The sequence below is a fragment of the Microcebus murinus genome, chromosome 8 (assembly GCF_040939455.1).
Source record: "Microcebus murinus isolate Inina chromosome 8, M.murinus_Inina_mat1.0, whole genome shotgun sequence".
NCBI classification, from domain to species: Eukaryota; Metazoa; Chordata; class Mammalia; order Primates; family Cheirogaleidae; genus Microcebus; species Microcebus murinus.
The window spans coordinates 40315108-40338059 of record NC_134111.1 but is presented as its reverse complement, the minus strand read 5'-3'; the positions used below and the strand labels follow the sequence as shown (position 1 = coordinate 40338059).

At 39.2% G+C, this 22952-nt stretch overlaps 1 protein-coding gene across 8 annotated transcripts in view; it reads left to right on the top strand.

Annotated features, from left to right (window-relative positions):
* RBMS1 (RNA binding motif single stranded interacting protein 1) overlaps positions 1 to 19383 on the top strand; it is a 214023-nt gene extending 194640 nt beyond the window's left edge. For 4 of the 8 annotated variants that reach the window (XM_020288476.2, XM_020288475.2, XM_020288479.2 and 1 more), the window contains exons 7-15: positions 7453 to 7568; positions 8471 to 8520; positions 8647 to 8740; positions 11207 to 11254; positions 12181 to 12231; positions 14716 to 14826; positions 15943 to 16023; positions 17690 to 17774; positions 18615 to 19383. In XM_020288476.2, the coding sequence (XP_020144065.1) occupies positions 7453 to 7568; positions 8471 to 8520; positions 8647 to 8740; positions 11207 to 11254; positions 12181 to 12231; positions 14716 to 14826; positions 15943 to 16023; positions 17690 to 17767 (629 nt within the window). In that variant the 3' untranslated portion in view covers positions 17768 to 17774; positions 18615 to 19383. The remainder of the gene's footprint in view (positions 1 to 7452; positions 7569 to 8470; positions 8521 to 8646; positions 8741 to 11206; positions 11255 to 12180; positions 12232 to 14715; positions 14827 to 15942; positions 16024 to 17689; positions 17775 to 18614) is intronic. The other 4 variants (XM_020288478.2, XM_020288480.2, XM_020288481.2 and 1 more) reach the window with 3 other exon arrangements.
* Positions 19384 to 22952: the final 3569 nt, after the last annotated feature.

Below are 22952 nucleotides of genomic sequence, written 5' to 3'. Positions count from 1 at the left end.
TAAGTCCCTGCGTGCTAAGGGCAGAGAGTTTTTAAAAAGCGTTTAGCACTGAGTATGCGATCGCCTTCTGGACTGTCAGTGCTGTGCTGGTGTGTGTCATTCTGCCGAATCGCTCACAGCTTCGTCCGTGTCATGGGGTGGCGGGGGTGGCAGGGCTAGGGGTTCAATGAAGTGCATATGTGACTGCTGGCAGACTCCTTCCAAAGCCTTCAGCTTGTTTCACATCTGCTTTCTGTGTTACTCCGGCTTTTCAGATTGGGTGTGTGCCCGGCGGGGCTTGAAAAACTCTCTTGCCCACATTTCATAACTCTCTGAGTACAGTGATATTATTCAGTTATTGTCCTATGCCAGGAAGCAGAGAAGGTAATGTTTAGAGGGAAAATTATGACTCTGGTGAAAGGCCTGGAGATTTTTCAAAGGTTTTTATTGCCCATTGTGTTCCCTTAATATTTGTCTTAAGCATAGTTACTCTGTAAAAACAGAAAATTTTGGTCACTCTAGGACCAAAGAAACACTTGAAGACACATGCGATACTCCTGGTACCTTTAAGATGTTGTGATTGTATTTCCCTCACCCAGTGTGTACAGCGGAAGCAGGCCTAAATGCACACACCTGGAGATGTTTGTGCCTTTCCAGGGCTGCGCTCTTGCGAGGAATCCCTGTCTTAAGAGCAAACATGCCAGGATAGTTGTGGGTGGCCGGTGGGGCAAGGGCTGTCCTGCAGATCCAAAATTCAAACTCATTCTCCACTGACAACAGGAAGTATAGTTTTAAAAATGACAAGATCCTTACTACAGATAAAATGTGAGAAAAAAAAATTAAAAAAAAAAAAAAATGACAAGAGACCATAGCTAGAGATGTGCCAAGGTGTTAACCCCAGATGCTTTGAGTGTCACACCAGGCTCAGGGGGGCGCTGCCTTCGGGCCGTTCTCACCATTGATCACGCCCATCCCATTTTACACCCTTTCACTATCAGGATCTGCCAGTGAGCAACGATAAATAGTGGAGTAAGATGTTATTAAAGCACCAAGGATCTTGGGTGGAAGATGTGGGTGTTACTGTGTAATAGTTTTCTAAAAGGCATTTGCCAGTAACTTCATCCTTAACTATAACTTGAACATTTGTTCATTCTATGAGAAACCAAGGCGGCAACCCTAGCCAGCTCATTAAATCTCTCAGAATCAAATCCCCTGGATAACAGGCCAGTCCCTAAAAGTGTTTATAACTTAGGAGCCAGAAGTCCCTCTCCTGAGAATTAATCTTAATTTGAAAGCAAGGGGTGGAGCCATAATTCAGAAAACTTCAAGCTCCCCTGTTGTCATTAGTAGTAAGAACAATAGGTAATATTCCTTGAGCTGCTATAAGCACTCTGAGTGTTGATTGTAACAGTCCTTTGAAATGGATGCTATTACTACCCGCCTTTCACAGATTATGAAAACAGAGACATTGAATAACTTGCCCAAGTCACTAGCTAGTAAGTAGCAAAGCCGAATTTTAAGCCCATGGAAACTAATCTTGAGGCAGTATTCTAACCACCATACAATACAACCATTACTACAGCTGTTGGCTCTGGAATTAAAAAGATAAGTAAGATACACACACAGATGCTTATACAGTGTTAGTTATAACAGTAAAGAAACTGTGCATGAGCACTTTTCAAATAGAACATTCCGTAACCATTAAGCAAATGATTCTATAACAAGATAGAAAGTTCCATAGTATAAATGGTAGAAGAAGAGGACCTGTCATTGCAAATATGAAAACATGAATATATCTACATAGACTTAGAAAATTAGTAAATATAGAAAATCAAAATATTTGTATTGGGCTGATAGGGGGTATTGAGTTTGTGTTTTCTATTTAATATAACTTTAATATTGTCGAATCATTATTTTACTAATATATGTCCCTTCTTTGGTGGGTTGGGAAGTGAATTGAGGGAGAATTGTAATAAGAAGAAAAATCAAACCCAGCACAAACAAAGCTAACGCATGAATATATTGCAAATGCAAATGTTGTTTATGCTTCCATCACACCGAGTGCGAGATGGCAACACCATGTACAGGACAGGAGGAGAAATCAAAACTCAACAAAACAGTCATGGCAGGAAGAACATCCACAGAGAGAAGCTATAGCTCTGCCTGTTGGCTGAGTAGGACAACAGATTTTGCTTAGAAAACAGGAAACGATATTGTGAGCATAAAAATAGATAATCATTATTGGATCCGTAGGTTGAAATTTTTTAAAAGAAGAGACCCAGATAGTTCTCTGCATGTTGTTAGTTGAGGAATTTTGAAAGTAGCCAGCGTTATTGGAAAGAAAGCTAATTACAGTTGCTGAGTGGACTGGTTTTCCACAACTGATGGAGAAGCGTCTATCAAGGGCAGTTTACGTTTTACAGAATGTTGATTAGGGTAAAATACTGCTTAACTAGAAAAGTGGGAGTTTGGAAGGAGTAGTTTCTCCAGCTGTTATCACTGTGAGCATCTAGGGAAAGCTTGGAGAAGACCTCAGAGCACACCAAGGAAAAGGTCCATCCTATTACAAGCTGCAGAGAGCTCTAAGCCCCCTTGTTAAGATAAGGGAGGAGGACTTGCAGGAGAACCAACCCTGAGCTGCAGTGCTTGCTCACAGCAGGCACCGTGGAAGTGATTTTTAGGATGACTATCAAGGAAAGACATTTGACCCAAATGACCGTGTTTCCCCAAAAATAAGACAAGGTCTTATATTAATTTTTCCTCAAGAAGACACCCTAGGGCTTATTTTCAGGGGATGTGTTATTTTTTTTAAGTATGGTACAACAATCTGTTCAAATATAGTTACGTCGTTTTCTTCTGGAACATCATCATAACTCTCCAAACCCCGAATTCCATCCTGAATTTCTTGCGACTCTGTTTCCTTTAGAACCATTGGCCCCAGTCTCTCATATAGAGCAATAGAGCTCTCGTGGGGCAGATGAGAAGGGCTGCTCTTCGTCTTTAGTGCTCTGCAATGAAATGCATGGGTTGTGCAGATACGCTGCGTAGCCACGCCCATCACTAGGTCTTGTTTTCGGAGTGGGGCTTATATTGTACAAATGCTTAGAAATCCTGCCAGGGCTTGTTTTATGAGTAGGTCTTATTTTCGGGGAAACACGGTACTGTAGAGTTTGAGCTTCAGAAGATAGGTAAGGAAAGTATTAATATTTGGTGTTATAACCGTGTTAGTTGTAATGGGCCATGAGTCATCGTAAGCATCACCATATGGCTCATAGTCTCTTAGAAGGATTGCTAGTACCACAAAATCGGGTATTTGTAAAAGATCATCCCCCTCTCAAAGCCCTGTTGAGGGACACATTGGAGAATCCAGGAATGCTATTACCTTAGTTGGCTCTCAAGAGATACCAGAAAATATGTCAGGCCCTTTTGCCAATTAAAATACCTAGAAATTTCTTTAATCCTTACATAATTTGTTTTCATGGAACAAATCTCGTAATAAGTAAAACGTTAAGAACTTATAGGGAGAAGCTGTTTCTCATAATGTCATTCAAGTAAATGGAGAAGCAATTGTAAAAGAAATACAACCCTTTCTACATCAAAAGCATTTTGTTTCTAGGTAGCATTTTTATTAAAAACAAATATCTCAAAAAACAGAACTCTGTTCCATAAGTGGCTAAATGAGCTTTCATAAGATGGGTACACTCTCTTCCCCACTAAACTGCAAGCCCCAGTGAGGAAACAACCCTGTTTTATCTACCACTATATCCCCAGCCCTTGCTGTGCCTGCCACATAGACATTCAATAAAAATTTCAACTAATAAATAGACCAACAAGAATTTTAATAGAGGAAAGAAGCTGTTAAAATTTACATTGCTACACATGAAATACTGGGGCAATCTTATTTCCCTGAAACCAGGAGCTAGCAAGCATCTAAAAAATGTGTCATTTATACTGGTTATAATTTTTTTAAATAAGAAGCTTGTTTTTCTAAGATACGGGACACCTGCAAGTATACAGACTGTTTTAAGTACCTTTTTGCTTGTAGAGGGGAAAATGTATCTTAATGAGAATATAAAATCATGTAGTAAATATAATTCATTTTTAAAAGATTCAACTACATCCTTCCATTTGTTTCATTTAAAATGATATAATTGCAAACATGTCATTACCATTTGATGTTCACCTCATCATTATACATTTTTAGCAGGCTTTATTGTCACCTGAGATTTCTTTTTCTTTGACAGGTCAGAGTCTAGATGAATGCAAATATATTAGAAGCGCCTTATCCACATATAAGAATGTTGGACATTCAGCAAATGTAGAGCTTCAGTGCCCATCAGGGTCTTGCTACTACTTCACTGCTTTCATTCACACCCGCCTGCTTAGGTGTCCGGGGTGAACTTCCAGAATGAGTCCAACCTGGTCACTTTCTTCCTCTGGAAGAAATTATGCTAATGGAGGAAAATGATTTGTTCGCATCACTACCTGAGCCAACTAACCTCTTTATACAAAAAAAGAAAATGTTAAATTTCATTCTAGTAGCTAGTTTTTATAAAACCCTCTAGATAAAAGTGTCTTTTCACAGTGAAGACCCGCAAAGTGCCAGTGCCAGTACCACAGAATTGATTATACTTTCTCTTGCCCTATGGGATGATACGGAGGCAAAAATCTTACCTCAGATGTCACTGGATAAAACATTCAATGCTATAAGGACCTTTCGAGATCTTTGGAGAGTAAGATCTTGGCTTTTCTCATCTGAGTTCTTGATTTGTCCTTAGATGTCAGGGTGAGGTGTCCCCTAGCACCACACGCCCTTCTAGACAGACACATGTATGTGCTTACGCATTGACCCACGAGACTGAAGGGCGTTTCAGTGTGGTATTTTTTTTTTTTTTTTGAGATGGGCGTCTTGCCCTGTCACCCAGGCTAGAGTGCAGTGGCACTATCCTAGCTCACTATAATCTCTAACTACTGGGCTCCTCCTGCTTTATCCTCCTGGATAGCTAGGGTTGCAGGCCCATGCCATAATGCCTGGCTAATTTTTTTTTTTTTTTCCTGAGACAGGGTCTCACTATGTTGCCCAAGCTGGTCTTGAACTCCTGGTCCCAAGCTGTCCTCCTGCCTCAGCCTCCCAAACTGCTGGGATTACAGGCGTGAGCTAACGTACCTGGCCTCAGTGTTGGGATTTTAGGCAGCATTGTTTTGGTTGCCTTCAAAGGCGAGAATGACTAGTAACTTAGGGGGATTCCAGGTATAAAGTAAGTCTTTACTCTCAGAAAGGTTTGACTTTTCCTCCTCCTCTTTGGATGCTATATTCTCTCAGCCCTAGTTTCCATCATCTCTTATCGTTCGGCTATAGAACTAAAAGTGTCCTTAGTGATTAGAAAGCTCTCTTACCTTGTTGCCTCTGTTTATTTACTTTCTGTGATTATTGGTAAAGCTAGAAATTTCCAAGAACTCAGCACCTTTTTTGAAAAGACAAATGGACCGTTCACCTACAGTTTGGGATGTGGCCCCAGTCTATCTCCCATCACACCCAGTTTGCCTTAAATGGCAGTTCCTTATTCAGGAAACGGGGGGGTTCCATCAGAAGGTAAACAAAGGGCCCCTTTGTGGATGGTAGGGCCGAGGCTTGTTGATATTCTTACCAGACACCTAACATTTTTGCTCTTAACTCCTGGTACCCATAGTATAGCTGCCATTCAAAAGTGAGCTCATATTCCAACCCATCTCTCTGGAGTGGTTCACACTGGGGAGAGAAGAAAGGAGTGCCAAACAACAGCCCAGACAGCTCACCAAGAAGGAATTACAGTTGGCTTTTTGTTTTGTTTTGCTTTTTGGCAGAGAAGTGTTGAGAGACACTATTGCTTCCACCCTGTCATTAGTGGGTGGATAATAGTGATATAAAATAAGAGATGAATTAGGATAATAAGAGGCAAAGGAGAAAGGAGTAAATTTTCCACAAGCAATATTTTTCTCTTCATGGCTATTTAACTTTGAAACAGAACTTGAAAGTAGTAATCATGGGTCTATAGTAGACAAAGGGCAGAATGTGGGAACCAGACAGGAAGGTGTGATTTCCTTTATTACATTAACTAGAAACCTACATAAAAATGCACAACTTTTCGGGAATACACTGCTATTTCCATTATAGAAAAGCAAAGAAAAGGAAAAGTCACACGGGTAGCCTATTGTGTTGTCTGTCACCTTTTTTTTTTTTTCTTTTTAACTCTAACAAATATGTATCCTTTAAAATAGCCTCTACGTCTTCTGCTTTTCTGTTTTATTTCTTGGGTTTTTCTTTGGACTGTTTTGTGAGTTGGATGTATAGTAAAGCAACACCCAGCGGGATGATTAAAGGCACAGAAAAACCTTTAAATAGGGTGGGCAAGCATTTTCAGCTTTCTCACAACAGCTCTCTTTACTGCTATATCCCAAAAATAAACAAGTGGGACCTATTTATATTCACTCATTGATTCAACCAAGGTGTAATAAGCGACTATAAAGTGCCGACACGTAGGCACTGAGGATACAGTGATGAAAGAAACTGTCCCCATGGTGTTGACATTCTAGAAGGAGTAAACAGACACCAAACCAGTAACTACACTCAAATTGTTATAAATGCTATGGATAAAACTATGATGTGAGAGCAGTATAAAGGGGGGCTTGTTTTCTACTGGGTGAAGTGAAAGTCTCTCTAAAGAATTATAAAGAGAACTACGGGAACATTTAACACTGGGAGAGAGGAGGATGGCACAGTCCTATTGACATTTGAAGATTATTTTTGTGGTGGTGTAGAGTTGGGATTGGGGAGGGCCCAAAAGAAAATGTGCATCTTCACCTAAAGAAGCACAGAGTTGAAGCAGAAGATTGCATTGCTTCCTCTGAATGGTTCTTTAAATGTTTTCATTACACTCTCATTTGGAAATAATAATTAGTATGTTATTCTGTACTGTGTTTTTCACCAATGGATAATTTTATAAGGTTCTGAGTAAGTTTTTGCTTTAAAGTATTCTATGAATTCCCTTAGAGCACCAATATTGCTCCTATTTTAAAAGAAATTCAGGGCTGGGTGTGGTGGCTCACGCCTGTAATCCTAGCACTCTGGGAGGCCGAGGCAGGAGGATCACTCAAGGTCAGGAGTTCGACACCAGCCTGAGCAAGAGCGAGACCCCATCTCTACTAAAAATAGAAAGGAATTAATTGGACAACTAAAAATATAAAAACAAGTAGCCGGGCATGGTAACACATGCTTGTAGTCTCAGCTACTTGGGAGGCTGAGGCAGAAGTTTGAGCTCAGGAGTTTGAGGTTGCTGTGAGCTAGGCTGACGCCACAGCGCTCTAGCCCGGGCAACAGAGCAAGACTGTCTCAACAAAAAAAAAAAAAAGAAAAGAAAAGAAATTTCAGTTACATTTTGTCATCTGCACACACACATAACTGTAGTTTCATATTATTTTTTCCCATTTACTCAGTTCCTACAGAACCTTTATTGTGTAAGTTTGCGGATGGAGGACAGAAGAAGAGACAGAACCCAAACAAATACATCTCTAATGGAAGGCCATGGCACAGAGAAGGAGAGGTGAGACTTGTAAGTCCTTTCTTGAAAATTTAGTGGGGATGTGTAACCATGAAAGCTCACATGAAAAGCTACACAGAAGGCATCTTGACTTGGCTGCCACACATCTGAAATAGGTGCCAGGATTAAACCTTCCTACTAGTACATTATAATACGAGTGACATCAAATTAAAACTCTCCCCAACATGTGTGGAAAATAATGATTCTCCTGATGAACAGGTAGCTGATAGAAACAGCTGTGTTTACCAGCTAGCTACACATACAGTAAAAGAGCATTCTAAGCTGCTATCAGAAATACCCAAGTGTTTTGGAGGATTTTTTTAATATCATGGTTTCTTAAAGGGGTTTACATTTTTAATATTCAAAGATTAACATAAGTGACGTTATTAGAATAAATAGTATATTTATCATGAAGTTGGGTGTTTTATTTATTTGTTTTGGCTCATTATTTTGAATAGTTTTCTTTATTTAAAGAAAACCCACAATTTTTAAATAAAATGTCAGGCCTCCATTTCCCCATATTTATTTTCCATGAATTGTTACTTAAAAAACAATAACAACATATTGGTCCAACAATATCTGGGGAAAATGTTCTTGAATATATACTGTCCAATGATAGCCACTAGCTACATGTGGCTATCTGAGCACTTGCAAGGTAGTTAGTATGCTAGAGGGGTTGAATTTTTCATCTGATTTTAAATAGCTCTATGTGGCTGATGGCTACCATATGGGACAGCACAGGTCTAGAGCTTAATTCTCATGTTTTTTTATGGTATATTTGACTAACAGAAACTCCCAGTTTTAGCAAATGCTACTAAACTATCACTGTCTTATGCTATTATGACTCTAAGAAATGGAATTTTTAAATTGTGCCTTTCCAGATGAATGTTTATACTTCTTTCTCTTTCCCATAGGCCGGAATGACACTTACTTATGACCCAACTACAGCTGCTATACAGAACGGGTATGTCATTAAAGAAAATGCATAATGGCTTGAGGGAAAATGTGAAGGTGGAAAATATCAGACATTTGTTCCATGAATTATTCTATTTAAAGGATTACTTAATAAAGGCTTTTGTGTTTGTTCTAGATTTTATCCTTCACCATACAGTATTGCTACAAACCGAATGATCACTCAAACTTCTATTACACCCTATATTGCATCTCCTGTATCTGCCTACCAGGTTTGTACCTTTAGGATTCATCAGCAGTATGACAACTTGCGGACCATGAATCTCTGCTACATTTTTATGTGTCTTAAAATTTTGAACATTTATAATGGAATTTAAGTCAAATGTTATGCAGCGTGGATACCCACATTAGAATAAGCTGTTTTTTATTTGGCAGAGTGATTTCACTTTTATGTATAGGAGAATGTAAAAGCAAGGGAAAATGGTTGTCAGCTGTCAGTCCTTGGAATCATAGCATTTTAGAATTGGGATGAACCCAAACACTTCCTTCACCAGCGGGCCCTGCTTTTGGACACCATGTGTGCCCAAAATTGAGACTTAAGTTAATTGTCATTAGGTAAAATACAGAGTTAGGCGCGTACTCTTGCTTTTGTTTATCAGAGGTAACTAATAAAAGAACAAGTAAATATGCTAATACACAAAGGTGTGTCTCTATTAGGTAGCATTAAATGAGCAATGCAGATGACATTTGAGGCAGTAAAGGAAGAAAGAAGTGATTTCCTATTTATTTTGTGAAGAGGCTTTACCTTAAAATAAATTCCCAACTTAAAAACAAAATCTCATTAAGCACTTTTTAATAATATTGACTTGATTTTATTTGCAGGGTTAGCTCCTGTTCTTCATGAACACAGTGGACATGCATTTCCCCTCCCATATCAGAGTACCTCTAAGGGGTGGGGGTTACTGCCGTGGCCTAAACCAGGAACATTATAATGGAGTTCAATCACAGACATGCCGAAATAGAGTTCTCTTTTGTTGACTGTTGGAATCCTGTGTGGCTAAACAAAATTTTTGCATATTCTTGTTTTTAAAACAATTGAATTAGATTTTGGAGACTACAGTATGTAATCTAATAGCTATGTTATTTTACTTCTGTGAGCCTCAATTTCCTCATCTTTAAAATGGGGATAATAATAGTTTCTATCTCATAGTTTTGGGAAAGTTGTAAGAACTAAATGAGACTATATGTGTAAAGAGCTCAGCACAGTATCTGGAAAATTCATTAGCATTCAATAAATGTCAGCTATGATTATTATTAATATGCAAGATTAGTTGGCTCATAATAAGAGTATATTCATTATACTTTTAAAATAATAGATTGGTCGACATAAGCAATATCATAAAGCTGGTTCTGTCTAAAAACATAAAATGGTTTTAATTAACAGAAGTGATTAGATGTGCTAAAACTGAAATTTTAAAGTAGCATTCATAGCCTTCCTCAGCTTTTAGCTTCTTTAGCCCTCCTTTCCCTGAGTTGCCACTCATTTTCTTTTCTTTATTCTCTCTGGGTTGATATGTTACTTACTCTGTCGCTTCAGTCTGCTGGGCATAGTATTCACCAATTTAATGCCTCTTCAGTTGTTTTGGACTTAGGATCCCTACCTTTTCCTTTCCTGTATAAGAGTCAGTAAGATCAGCTCTAGTGCATTTTCCCTAATAACAATTCCTGTGTCTGCTAGTAATAGGCAGTCTTCTTTCTTAACTATCTGAACTTAGAAACCTCTGTCATTTATATGTCACCAAAAATAGGAGCAAGTATAAGCTTGTTCTCAGGCAAATGAAAGATTGTACATACTAATTTTCATTTATGTTGGCATAGATATTACAGCTCTTAAAGCATTGCTCCACCACCTCTTTTTCCTTCTTTAATATAAAAGCAATGTGCATTTTGATCACAAAATCATTTCATAGAATAAACAATTAGGAGACCAGTGTTGGTAATATATTTGATATGGCTAAGTGGAAGGAAACAACGTATTATTTCAAAGGCCTGATTTCCTCTTCTGGACAATGTTTATTTCTCTGAGATACAGGTAGAATTTTAGTCCATCAGCCTGACACTCATGCCATAGGCTCTCGAGCTGACTCTCTACCCCATGTGTTCAGCAACCCAGTAGGCTCATTGAATGAGCTTTAAGTGATCTGTGATCCCCTTAAGTTGTTTGCAAAATGTTGCTTGCTTGTGTATGTGCAATTAGTTGGGGGTGGGGGGAAAGGGTTTATTTCTTTCATCAGGTTTTCAAAGGGATCTATGACCCTAGAGAGGTTAAGAACCAATGGTAAAGAGTTTATAGAACATAGATTATTATTCCCATTTTATAATTAGGGAAAATTGAGGACTAGAAATTGATAGCAGCTGATTTTGCTGTTTAAGAAAGAAAATTGGATTAGATGTAATAGCTCCCTGAACCCATAATGCTATAACTATTAGATTATTAAGGCCACTGAAGCATATAAAAAAATGGGGACATCTGGCCCAAATTGGGATCTGTAGGGAGCTGCTCACTTCCCCATGATTTATCCTGTGAGGGTCCTGCACTAAACCGCCCTATGCTTATGCAATTGGATTTGAGAAATTGGCATCTGCAAGAAACCACCAATACCCTAGTGGGGAAAGGCTGCAGTCCAGATAACTGAAATGTTAACAAGGCAGAAGCACTTAACTTTGGTCTGCCTTAGGTGGCAAAGGAAACCAGAGAAAACAAGTATCGGGGCTCTGCTATCAAGGTAAATCACAATACATTCTTCCCCCATGACTCTTCCCCATGTCCTCTCTATAGAATCTGTGAAGTTAACAATGGGGGATAAAATACAAGAGGGTTTTGTTGTTAAGAATTAGAAACCGAAACTTATTTTAAAATTACACAGACTCTGGAAAGCTCTGGGCATCAAGAAATTGACTGATAAGTTTTTCTCTTAAGTGGCAGACTACGCACACTTTCTTTCCTGCCACGACATCTGACTCTCACGTCTTATTTCTCATTTCAGAGGGTTTTCTGTGTTGATGCCCTTTTGACTGTAGATGTCAAGATCTAGTTACTAAAGTTTAATTTCCTAAATCTGAATTTCAGATTTTTATTTTCCACACTAACTAGAAATTGTTGACCACACTAACTAGAAATTGTTGACCACCTTACAAGATTTCTGAAACCTAACATTCTGGGTATCAAAGAGAGATCGAATTTGGCTATTCTTGTTAAATAAGCACATAGTAATACTTTAAAGGTGAGCATATAATAAGATGTGCTGGAATTCTCATTCATCTGTGTTCCTAAAGTACCTAGTTCATACCTTGACTATAATACATTTCACTAATTTATTTGAGTTGTTTCTGTGTTTATCTCCCTTGCTTAGATAGTAAATTCCTTGAGAGTGGGGCCCATGCCTTATTCTCCTTTTTCTCTTTGGTGCCCAACACTCAATAAATACTTCTTGAGTGGGCAAATAGAAATTGTTTCTAAATAATCATTTCATCCCATTCAGAGGGACCAGTTTGCCAACAACTCTAACTGCCTTAATCTTTTTAATCATTGATAGTATTGTTTCCTTATTTTCTTTCTGTAGATTTTTAGCATGATTAAAAAGAGTTCTAGAGAAATAGGTAAGCATTACAATGGAAGTCAATATTTCTTTCCAAATCCTCCCTTTTCCAGGTGCAAAGTCCGTCTTGGATGCAACCTCAACCATATATCCTACAGCACCCTGTAAGTTTTTCATCTTAATGCCTTTGTATTTTACAAGTAAGCTATGTATGTATATCCTCTGGGCTAAAACCATTTGCCAAAGATGGTGTAGGATTTAGGAATTGTAAGCATGGAAGATGAGAATGACCTGCGTGCTAGCCATGAGCAGGTCACACATTTGGCCCTGAGCTTTCTAGTAACCAATGCAAAGTGGGAATCCTGATAAGCCATGCAGTTCACAATGTGTATATGGTAAAAACAGATTGGATGGCTTAGGAAAATAACACTGTTCCTGACCTTAAGTTCAGACAGGGCTTTGTCTCAGGATACCTCCTTAATGTGGACACTGTGCATTGTAAGACCATGTGTGTGAAATAGCAATCCAGGGATAACAAGTTCTGAACAAGGTGCTGAGATGATCTTTAAGAAGCAGATAAAATATGTTTTGGTGATAACACAGGAGATCTCTCTGATAATATATGTGTGTGTGTGTGGTATGTGACATAGATACATACACACATATATATCTATACATGTGCACTTGATACACATACATCCATAAATCCGCACTAACCTACACACTGTTTATACATAATATGCATCCACTAATCCACACATGCCCGTGGCATCCATGTCCCTGATACTCTGTGCTACCCTATTTTGGAATGCTTGGAAATCAATCCACTTAGAATTTGGGGACTTCCTAATACAGTAACTCCTACAGATGGTACCAGTGAATGAGAAAAAGGGACAGGAAACCCTTCCACCATATTCTGGGTTTCTGAGTCATTTTCATGTTACCACATACTTTTTGATAATTCACATTAAAAATTGTTTAAAAATTCCTCATGAAATATATTAATAGCAAACATTATCTCTGACACATAGCCTTTTTTTCTTTTTGGCAACTTTTAAAGACAAAGACTGTACGCATCTCTGTTTACCACCTTTGAAAAGGCATTAGAAATGTGTGCAGAAGGTTCCTATCTGAGAATTCATTACCTTTTCCCACCCAGATTTAAACTGCATGATTTAAATCAGTATTAAAATACATGCACACCTACTTCTGCCCTCAACTGTGTACCTAATTATCAATAAATAACAATGTATGTCAGGTATAGTGATGCCCAAACATATATTAGTATTAATATTTATAGAGTGTGTCAGAATACTTGCATTCTCAGGTAATTGGGTGATTGCAAAAGTCCAAAAATAAAGAGTTAATTAAATTTTGGTTTATATAATCATGTACCATGATGTAACCATTGAAAATGATAATGACAGCTGTGCAGTAAGTTAGATAAATGCTTCTAGGGCCGGGCGCTGTGGCTCACGCCTGTAATCCTAGCACTTTGGGAGGCCGAGTCAGGCGGATTGCTCAAGGTCAGGAGTTCGAAACCAGCCTGAGCAAGACCCCGTCTCTACCAAAAATAGAAAGAAATTAATTGACCAACTAAAAATATATATACAAAAAAAAAATTAGCCGGGCATGGTGGCGCATGCCTGTAGTCCCAGCTACTCGGGAGGCTGAGGCAGAAGGATCGCTGAGCCCCGGAGATTGAGGTTGCTGTGAGCCAGGCTGACGCCACGGCACTCACTCTAGCCTGGGCAACAAAGTGAGACTCTGTCTCAAAAAAAAAAAAAAAAAAATGCTTCTAATAGAAAGCCAGCTTAAGAGCAAAAACCCAGTATACAAAATTGTTGATATACTCTGATTGCAGCAACAGAGATATGCAGAGGCTAGAATCTGGCAGTCATGCCCTGACATAGTTAATAGTGGCTGTATTAGACTGGCTGAGTTTTAGGTGATTGCTTTTTCCTTCCTCTCTGTTTCCCTTAAATATATTTAATTTGATTTTTAATGACCAATTTTTTTTCAAATAAAAGAATCTGGAATTGGATTATTAATCACATCTGAGTTGGCTTCCTCCCCCAGGACCAAAATGTCATTTAAAGTTCTGAGAAACACCAAGTGAGTGAAGAATGTTCTCTCCATCCTAACGCCCTGATCCTGAACCAAATGACTGTCTGTATAGAACGTTGTCAAACAAAAGACTACATTGATCATATTAAATCTGTTGTTTTGTGGCTACAGAAAGCATCAACTTTCATTTTTTTTTCTAAGTTTTTTTAAGAAAGTATTTTGTACCCCTCTGCAGCCAGTGATAATCATGATTTGTGTTTCCTGTTATCGCACCTCGTGCCGGACTAGCTTGCTTTACAGTTAGGTAAAGTGAAGGGAAAGAGAGATTTGCCTATTACAAGGATTTCTGTGAAGTGAGTGCCAAGATAAGATTTCTCCTAATTCTCTTACAAAACTCTCAGGAAGAGCAGTCTAGAAGACTCTTAGGAAACAAATAATGATATACCTTTGCAAGATTGAGAGAGGTTGTGTTTGCTTCACATTCCTTGACTAACTAAGGCGTTTCCTTTGCAAAAGGTAATTACGGAGTCTTAACGCCTCCCTCAGTTTGTCTAATTTTGTTCTTGTCTTCAACTCCCCAGGGTGCCGTGTTAACTCCCTCGATGGAGCACACTATGTCACTACAGCCCGCGTCTATGATCAGCCCTCTGGCCCAGCAAATGAGTCATCTGTCACTAGGCAGCACTGGAACAGTAGGTGGCAAATTAATATCATGTATCTCTGTAAACAGAGGAGGGTAAATTAATGCAGCCCTATCTTCCCTGTCAAATTATAGGCTCTATGATGACAAAGATTACTTCTGATCCTCTCTCTTCCCCACACCTTGCCTTCTATAAAGCAAATACTCAGATATTTCTTGATTAATTGTTGAACTGAAAGTCTGTTCTTGGGGTATCTCTCCTTTACCAGAATACAGCACCCACACATGACCACATCTAGCCTTTATAACTAGTGTCATTCATGATACTATGGCAGTGTCCTGAAGCAAAAATTCAAAGTGGAAAAGGCAGGAAATTTTTCCTCATCTATTTCTTCTTTTATGGAATTTGAGGGCATTGAATCATGATCTTAATATTGACTTATTTCACCAAGGTCCAGAGAAATCTGTTGGGTAATATAAGGTTGAGCTGGTACTAGCTCAACTTCCAAGTTGGCATGCTTAGCATTTAGATGGTTTTAATTCAGCTTGTATCTATGGTAGCTTAAAAGAATAAAGGGGTGGTACATTTTCCCCTTATACACCTAAAACCAGCAGTAGCTCCTTGTGAAGGCTAAGCTAAGGCCACGCACGTCCAATGGTATTGACTAGAAATTTCTCCTGCCTTTGGGAAAGGATGACTGTCACTGTCAGAAAAACAGGGCTCTGCCGTCTAATCTGCAGTGACCTGTTAAAGTTCTAATAATTCATTTATCCCTTGGGTCTCCACCTGTAAAAACAATACTGGGTACTAGTTTAGGGACCTTCAAAGAAATAATGAGGTCCTTTGAGGAGAGATCTTCTAATATAGCACATTAGTGATATTGAATTATTGGGGATTATAATTTTTTTTAATCTTCACCCATGTGTTTCTTTATTAGCAAATCCAAAAGAAAGGTGGGATTTTTAGCTTGACATATTCAAAAAGTAGAAAACATTCACTTTGCCTCCCATATGACATGTTTGTGTGCACAAATTAAGCTTTGAGATAGTCCATTTAAATTTCTTCTTTGAGACTTGCAAGCACATTATACCCACCTCACAATTCCCAAGGTACTCAGAATTTTACATGGTTTACCACCTCCCATTCTGACCATATTCTTCTTTTCAGTACATGCCTGCAACATCAGCTATGCAAGGAGCCTATCTGCCACAGTATACACACATGCAGACGACAGCAGTTCCTGTTGAGGTTGGTACAGACCATCCAGTGACCATTTTGACAATTAAGTAGTTTTGGAAATAGGTACATTAAATAGAACTCAGAGGAAAAAAAATCTATCAAAAGTCAACTGTTTGCGTAAAGAATTGTTTAGAGGAAGTATAGAGTGTTATTTTCATCTATAAAATGTAATTCTGTCCATACAAATTAGGGTAACAACCTGTAGGTCACACTCCCAAGAAATATTTTCTAAGCTTGCAATGCATTTCATACTCCTTCCAGGCTCTGTCTTGTCTCCGTAAAATGATTTTTACAAGCACCTTAAGATAAATCTGGAGTTTATAACCCCAGTACTAAAGATCGTATCAATAATAATAATAAGTAATGACAAAAAGAAATCAGTTGTTAATTAAGGTCCTTTATGGAAAAGAAAAAGCTGATGTTTCAAAAATATAATAGGGATAAGGAAGAACCCATGCTTGTTGCCCAGGCGCGGTGGCTCACGCCTGTAATCCTAGCACTGTGGGAGGCCGAGGCGGGCGGATTGCTCGAGGTCAGGAGTTTGAAACCAGCCTGAGCAAGAGTGAGACCCCGTCTCTACTATAAATAGAAAGAAATTAATTGGCCAACTAATATATATAGAAAAAAATTAGCCGGGCATGGTGGCGCATGCCTGTAGTCCCAGTTACTTGGGAGGCTGAGGCAGGAGGATCTCTTGAGCCCAAGGAGATTGAGGTTGCTGTGAGCTAGGCTGACACCACAGCACTCACTCTAGCCTGTGCAACAAAGCGAGACTCTATCTCAAAAACAAAAAACAAACAAACAAAAAAAAATCCATGCTTGTTTTTGTAGAGGCTGTTGGTAGAGCTAAATAACTCTTAGTTCTTGCTATGGAAGATGTCAATGTTGGGATGGAAGAAAGAAGTCTGACAGTCGAATTATGATTGGTCAGAAGGCATAGCATTTTCCTGCTAAGTACTCTTGAAATTCCAGGGAAGTTTATCAGTCCGGTTGATCCTGCCTACTAGGCAGATCCCAAAGGTTCCAGTTCCAGGAAAGAACTGTAGGACTGTGGCTTGCTGCTGCTGCTGCTGCTGTTGTTATTGTTATTATTATTTTGTTTCTGATTTTGCAGTTATTGACAACCTTAATTATCAGAGCCTATAATTTCTTACCTGCAATTCTGAAACCCCTGAAAGATCTGAAAATAAAAATTCTGTTTACAACTACATTAGCAAAAAACCAGACCTATGGCAAAACCCAACTTGAACTGAGATAAGACAAAATCTTTATCCCACTTACTGTGCTTATTCATGGCTTTCAATGTAGAACTATTAATATGTTTGCTAATGAGATACGGCCCTAGAGCCTCCTCGGGGTATTATATGATATACAGCACATGCATACCACATTTCAGATTCTAAAATCTGAAAATACTGAATTCCAAACCACATCTGGCCCCAGGATATAAGAGAATAAGAAATTTGATAAATCACAGTTTGATAAGAATAGACAAGTCATAAACATTTGGATGGGAGGTTCCCGGGCCTATCAGACATGTCAGCTACTTAGGGAAATGATCAACCTTGAAAGCTCTACGTGACATTAAGAAGTGCACTTTAAAGAGTGCTTGTTTTTAAGGTGTATGCTGTTGGACTGTCAGGCCTAACACCTCATCGGTTCTGCTTTGTCGTAGGAGGCAAGTGGTCAGCAGCAGGTGGCTGTAGAGACGTCTAATGACCATTCTCCGTATACCTTTCAACCAAATAAGTAACTGTGAGGTATGAGGGAAAGGTCTTCGTAACTGTGGGGCTTCACTCAAGCAAAGTCTATGGTTTTGTTTTTTGTTTTAATCAAAATGGAGGTTGGAATAATTCAGATTTGATCATGCCACTTTTAATCATAGCCAAGGCATCCAATCTTGTTGAAATGTTACAATCATTGATTTCGTAAATTTGCAGATTAATCATCCTATCCAAAAAGAACAATGCTTTATATTAAAGTCAAATGTGTAATTACTCTCCTCCCTAAAAAAAGATCTGTAACATCAGAAATCACCAGGTACCAAAATTGTCCTTTAATACAACTATCCTATATTATATTGTTGTAAAACTTATATACTAAAAGATTTATAGCATAAGATGTTGCTTAATCTAGCATTACAAGATTAGCCATATCTTAATTGTGGATTTAGATTAATGTCAGTATTCTTAAATAGTAAATTTGTATTCCCAGCTCTCAGCTGAACCACAAATTTCAGAACTTTTCGCTTTACCATGCAGATTGCAATAGAATAGCTGTGTAGAATTTAGAACATCTTGGTTTCTGGATTGTCCTGGTGACAATATGTATTGTTAATTTCATAAAGTCACTCTTTGTCTTTAGAGTCTCACCTGGATTTAGCTCTGGGTCCTTCAGAGAAGAAAGTATTTTGCAAGTCCTAGATATGAAAGGCACATTCAAGGCATTGAAAGTAACCATCATTTCCAGAGTTTGCATTTATCAGTCTACCACCAGTGATGAGCATAGCCTTTCTCAAACAACAAGAAAGAGATTACAAAGCTCTGCGGTGTACTATACCAAATCCACAAAAGCATTTATCTTTTATTTTTCTCTTCCAGATGTACAGAGGGGTGTTCTTACATGAAGAAGGGTGTGAAGGCTGAACAATCATGGATTTTTCTGATCAATTGTGCTTTAGGAAATTATTGACAGTTTTGCACAGGTTCTTGAAAACGTTATTTATAATGAAATCAACTAAAACTATTTTTGCTATAAGTTCTATAAGGTGCATAAAACCCTTAAATTCATCTAGTAGCTGTTCCCCTGAACAGGTTTATTTTAGTAAAAAAAAAAAACAAAACAAAAAAAAAACAAAAAAAAAGATTTTTATCAAATGTTATGATGCAAAAAAAAAAAAAAAAAAAAGGAAGAAAAGAAAACTTCAATTTTCTGGGTATGCACAAAGACCATGAAGACTTATCCAAGTGCATGACCGGATTTTTGTGGTTTTGTTCATTTTGTGTTTAATTTGTGTTTTTTTTTTTCAGCTGTATGAAATGGGCTTTCTGAAGTTTAATAGTCCGACTTCACCCATGGTATTCTGTGCTTGCCGTGCGAGTGTTGCTGTAATTCAGCGTTGCCGTCAGTGTCTCTTTTCTTAGCTTTCCGTTTTTCTTTCAACGTAGTGTGAAGTGTCTTATCCTTTTCTATGAATTCCAATTTGCCTTAACTCTTTTGATGCTGTAGCTGTTTCAGTAAAAGTTAGTTCAAACTAATGATGTAGAATGCTTCGACCAAATGAGCTGGTCTATTATGCCTTGTAAAACAGCAGCATAGGGCTTTTAAAAGGTAGTCAATAAAAGTTGCTGAAATTTTGGCTTTTTTAAATATGTAGTAGGTGTTTTTAATGATTTTTCACATAATGTGTAAGGTAGTGAAATGCAAGAAGGGAAAAATGTTTTGTGTGAAACACATTTTCTGACTGGGGAACTTTTAATAGGGTAAATTGTTTGTAAGGCTGTATGCCAACAGTTTCCTCTGATAGTTTGACTGATTTAGGATATCTGCTGTATGATGCAATGTAAAGTCTTTTTTGCCTTTTTTCAGGAAAAAAAAAACTAACTTGATGTTCTAGATTTAGTGTAGGTAGCATTGGGGCTGGGGGCGGGGGGCGGGGGAGGGGAGTCACTGAATGTTTTGTCCTTCCTTTATACTAATGATAGTGCTTTAGAATGAGAATTATGCCTGAAATCTGGCAAACCGAAAAATGTTGCTATTGCAACTAAATGGCAAAAGCTAAAAGTAAGGATTTATCTTCAAACATAGGCTGAGATATGAATAGAATCAAAACGATTGGCTACTAGCTCTCTCTCTCTCTCTCTATTAGGTAAATTTGAAAATAAAAATGACTTGGCACTTTTAAAGGTAACTTCACCAAAGACCGAAGAGCCAGTAACCAGTAGCTCCAACTTGTCTCAGCATCACATCTTCTGTGCTCTTTATTTTTGCCGGACCAGTTTGCGGTTAGGAGAATGTGCCTTTTTTGTACCTTTGCATTTAGGTTTTATAATTTTAATTGATGTATGGACACACACAAACAAAAAAAGCATGAAGGAAGATTTGGATCCAAGCAGTGCCACACTTTATGTCATCACTACAAGTGTTCAAGTGTAAAGAAAACCAATTTTGAAACTATGAAATTCCTGATTCATAAATACACAGTTATTTCTACTTTAGTACATATGAGATAATTCACTGTTATTAAAGCTCTTTTATTAAGGCAATTGCATACGTTTTAAAAAGCAATGGTAAATTAAGTTGTCTTCCAAAACTGTGTACTTGTCTGGTCAGCTGTGTATGATCAGTTATCTACCTCAGAGTCTATTTTCTTTTGTGCTGGGACAGGTTGCTGGCCCTCCCTGTTTCCACAGACCAAATCCTCCTAGCTCAGGAGCTAGGGCTAAGCAGTTATTTCTTTCGAGTATTTTTTAGTTCTTAAATTTTATGCTTGTATTTGATTATAGATGTCAGTGACATTTCATAGTTTCAAAAGTCCTTGCTGCTCTGAGAAGTGTAGATTCTAGTGAAAATTACATAGTCATAAGAGAAATGTGTTTTTGTTTTTGTTTTTGTTTCCTTTTTTTTTTTTTTTAAAGTTGTGGTATTATTGGTTCTATGCTCCCTGGAATATTACTGCTTTGTGAAAGTCCAGACTGAACGCAGCACCCTCTGTGTACCTAGTACATTTATAAACCGGGTCTCTCACTACTTGATATTTTTGCATTAGTTAAGACAGAAATTTGATAGCTCAGATAGAGGAGAGGGGAAGTCTGCTGCTAGAAATGTCTGAACTAAGTGCCATACTCGTCTGGGTAAGATTTGGGAAACATAACCTCTGTACATAAAAAAAAAAAAATCAGTTAAACATCACATAGTAGACAGCCATTAAATTATAAAAAAAAAATTAATTTATGAAGAAAGACCTTTTGTACAGATTGAAAAAAAGATTTTCATAGAGATATCTATATGATCAAGAGAGTTAATTTTTTATTTTTGTTTTACTAGTGCCACAAACTTGCCAGTGGTAACTTATTTGTCCGGTTCAAGATAACTCTGTAGTTTTCTTTCCTAGGACTTGTTGTTAAACGCCAAAAGACATTTTTGAACTGTACATTTGATCAGATTGTTAGCTTTTCTGTTTTATTTCTTTTGAGAACCTTTGAATAAAAAACATCTGAAATTTTATTTTTCCTGTCAGTTTTTTTAAAGTAGATTAAACATATGCCAGAATTTCATTTCATTTCATTTCTGATCTCTTCCTTCAGCTCTGTAGTAGACTGGTTTAAAATTGAAAATTGTTAGATTCATTATATCCTCAAAATACATTTTCTTGAAGAGAATTGGAAAAAACGCTTCCACCCCCTTCTTGCTGGTTATTTAAACGTGGGTAGTTAGTGACCAATGACATCAACCATCATCAACTCACCACATGCTCTCAGAGCACCTCTCGTACCTGTAAGTACCAGAGTCAGGGTGGTTCAGAGAAAGTTATCGCTCATGTGTAAAGAGAGTTATGGCACCTTTGGGTATGAACCCCACCTTGCTGACACGGCTGAGACCGAGGTGGAATTCCGGGGTTGCAAGAGAGGAAAGCGGGTGCGGCAGTTGCTCTCTGGTCTGCTGGCTGGGATGAGGGGGGCCAGCGCGTGCACCTTGTACCTGCAGCCCCGTGTCCACCCTTTTGGCCAAGCCTTTCACCAGCAACGGCTCTAGAGCTTGAATTCCACAAATACCGATTAAAAGTTCGCTGGGAGAGAGAGAGAGTGCCTCCCAGCCTGAGCAGGGGCTTCGTAAATGTCACGGTGTGACCGATTCTATCCTCCTTCCACCAAGGTAGCCAGAAAGGAAAAGGTCGCCGGCCTGTCACAACAAGCCCCCTGCCCTCTGCCACTGAGAGCCTGAGGTGTGGGGCAGGCGGGAGGGAGGAGCCGAGGGGGAGCGGCGGCCGCCTCCCGGAATAGCGGCGCGGCGAGCTCAGCGCGCCTGGGCGGGCGCAGCTGAGGCGCTGCGGGCGCGGCCGGGTGGGATCGGCCCCGCCAGGCCGTGGAATTCCAACCCTGCGAAATGGCTCCGCGGCGTCTCCCGTGCACACACGCGCTGGGCCTTTGGAGGGCAAGAGAACGTTTGAGCTTGAGCCACTAGAGGGAGGTTTTACTATTCTTCAGCCTTCCACTGCGCGCTCTTGAGGCGCGAGAGCCGCGTCCGCTGGCGGCGGGAGGGGCCTGCGGGTGGCCGTTCGGACTGTCGGGGCACGTCGGGACCCGGTGACAGGGGTCTGGGATTTGGGGGTCACGGTCAGAACTGAAGCACCGACCGTCTCCGTTGCCCGTTGCTGGTTGCGCCCTTGTGGTGAGCGTTGTTGCTCGCACGCGGGAGCGACTTAAATGTGCCTTTTAGGGCTCAAGGAAGCTGGGGGCTGGGAAGGAAGCCACACGCCTTGCCAGACCACCTGACTCAGGCAAATGAAAGCGCTGGCAGGTTTCTGGGCTGCTCAGAATTGAAAACAGGTGGCTTTGGATTAAATGCAAACGCTAATGCTATTACTCATTTTTTTTTTTTTAACGTGGCTCTGAGAGGCGTTTTGATCTAGGTTGATCCAGCACTCACACAAGACACAGATCATAAAGGAGACTGCAGGTGCCTCCTACCCTCTAATACCCCTGAGGCCACCTGCCCTGCTTGAACACCTCCAGGGACAGGGCACTCCCCACCTCGCATGGCATATTGTATCTTTTGAGAATAGCTCTCAGACTTGTTTGTGGAGTCCCAATTGTGTCTTTGACATTTCCACCTCCCTGCCTTAGTTCTACCAACTGAGATGCCACAGAGTAAGTCAGTCATACTTCAAATGCAGAAATGTCTCTGCATTTGCTGGTCTCTGGGTTGAGCATGCCTTC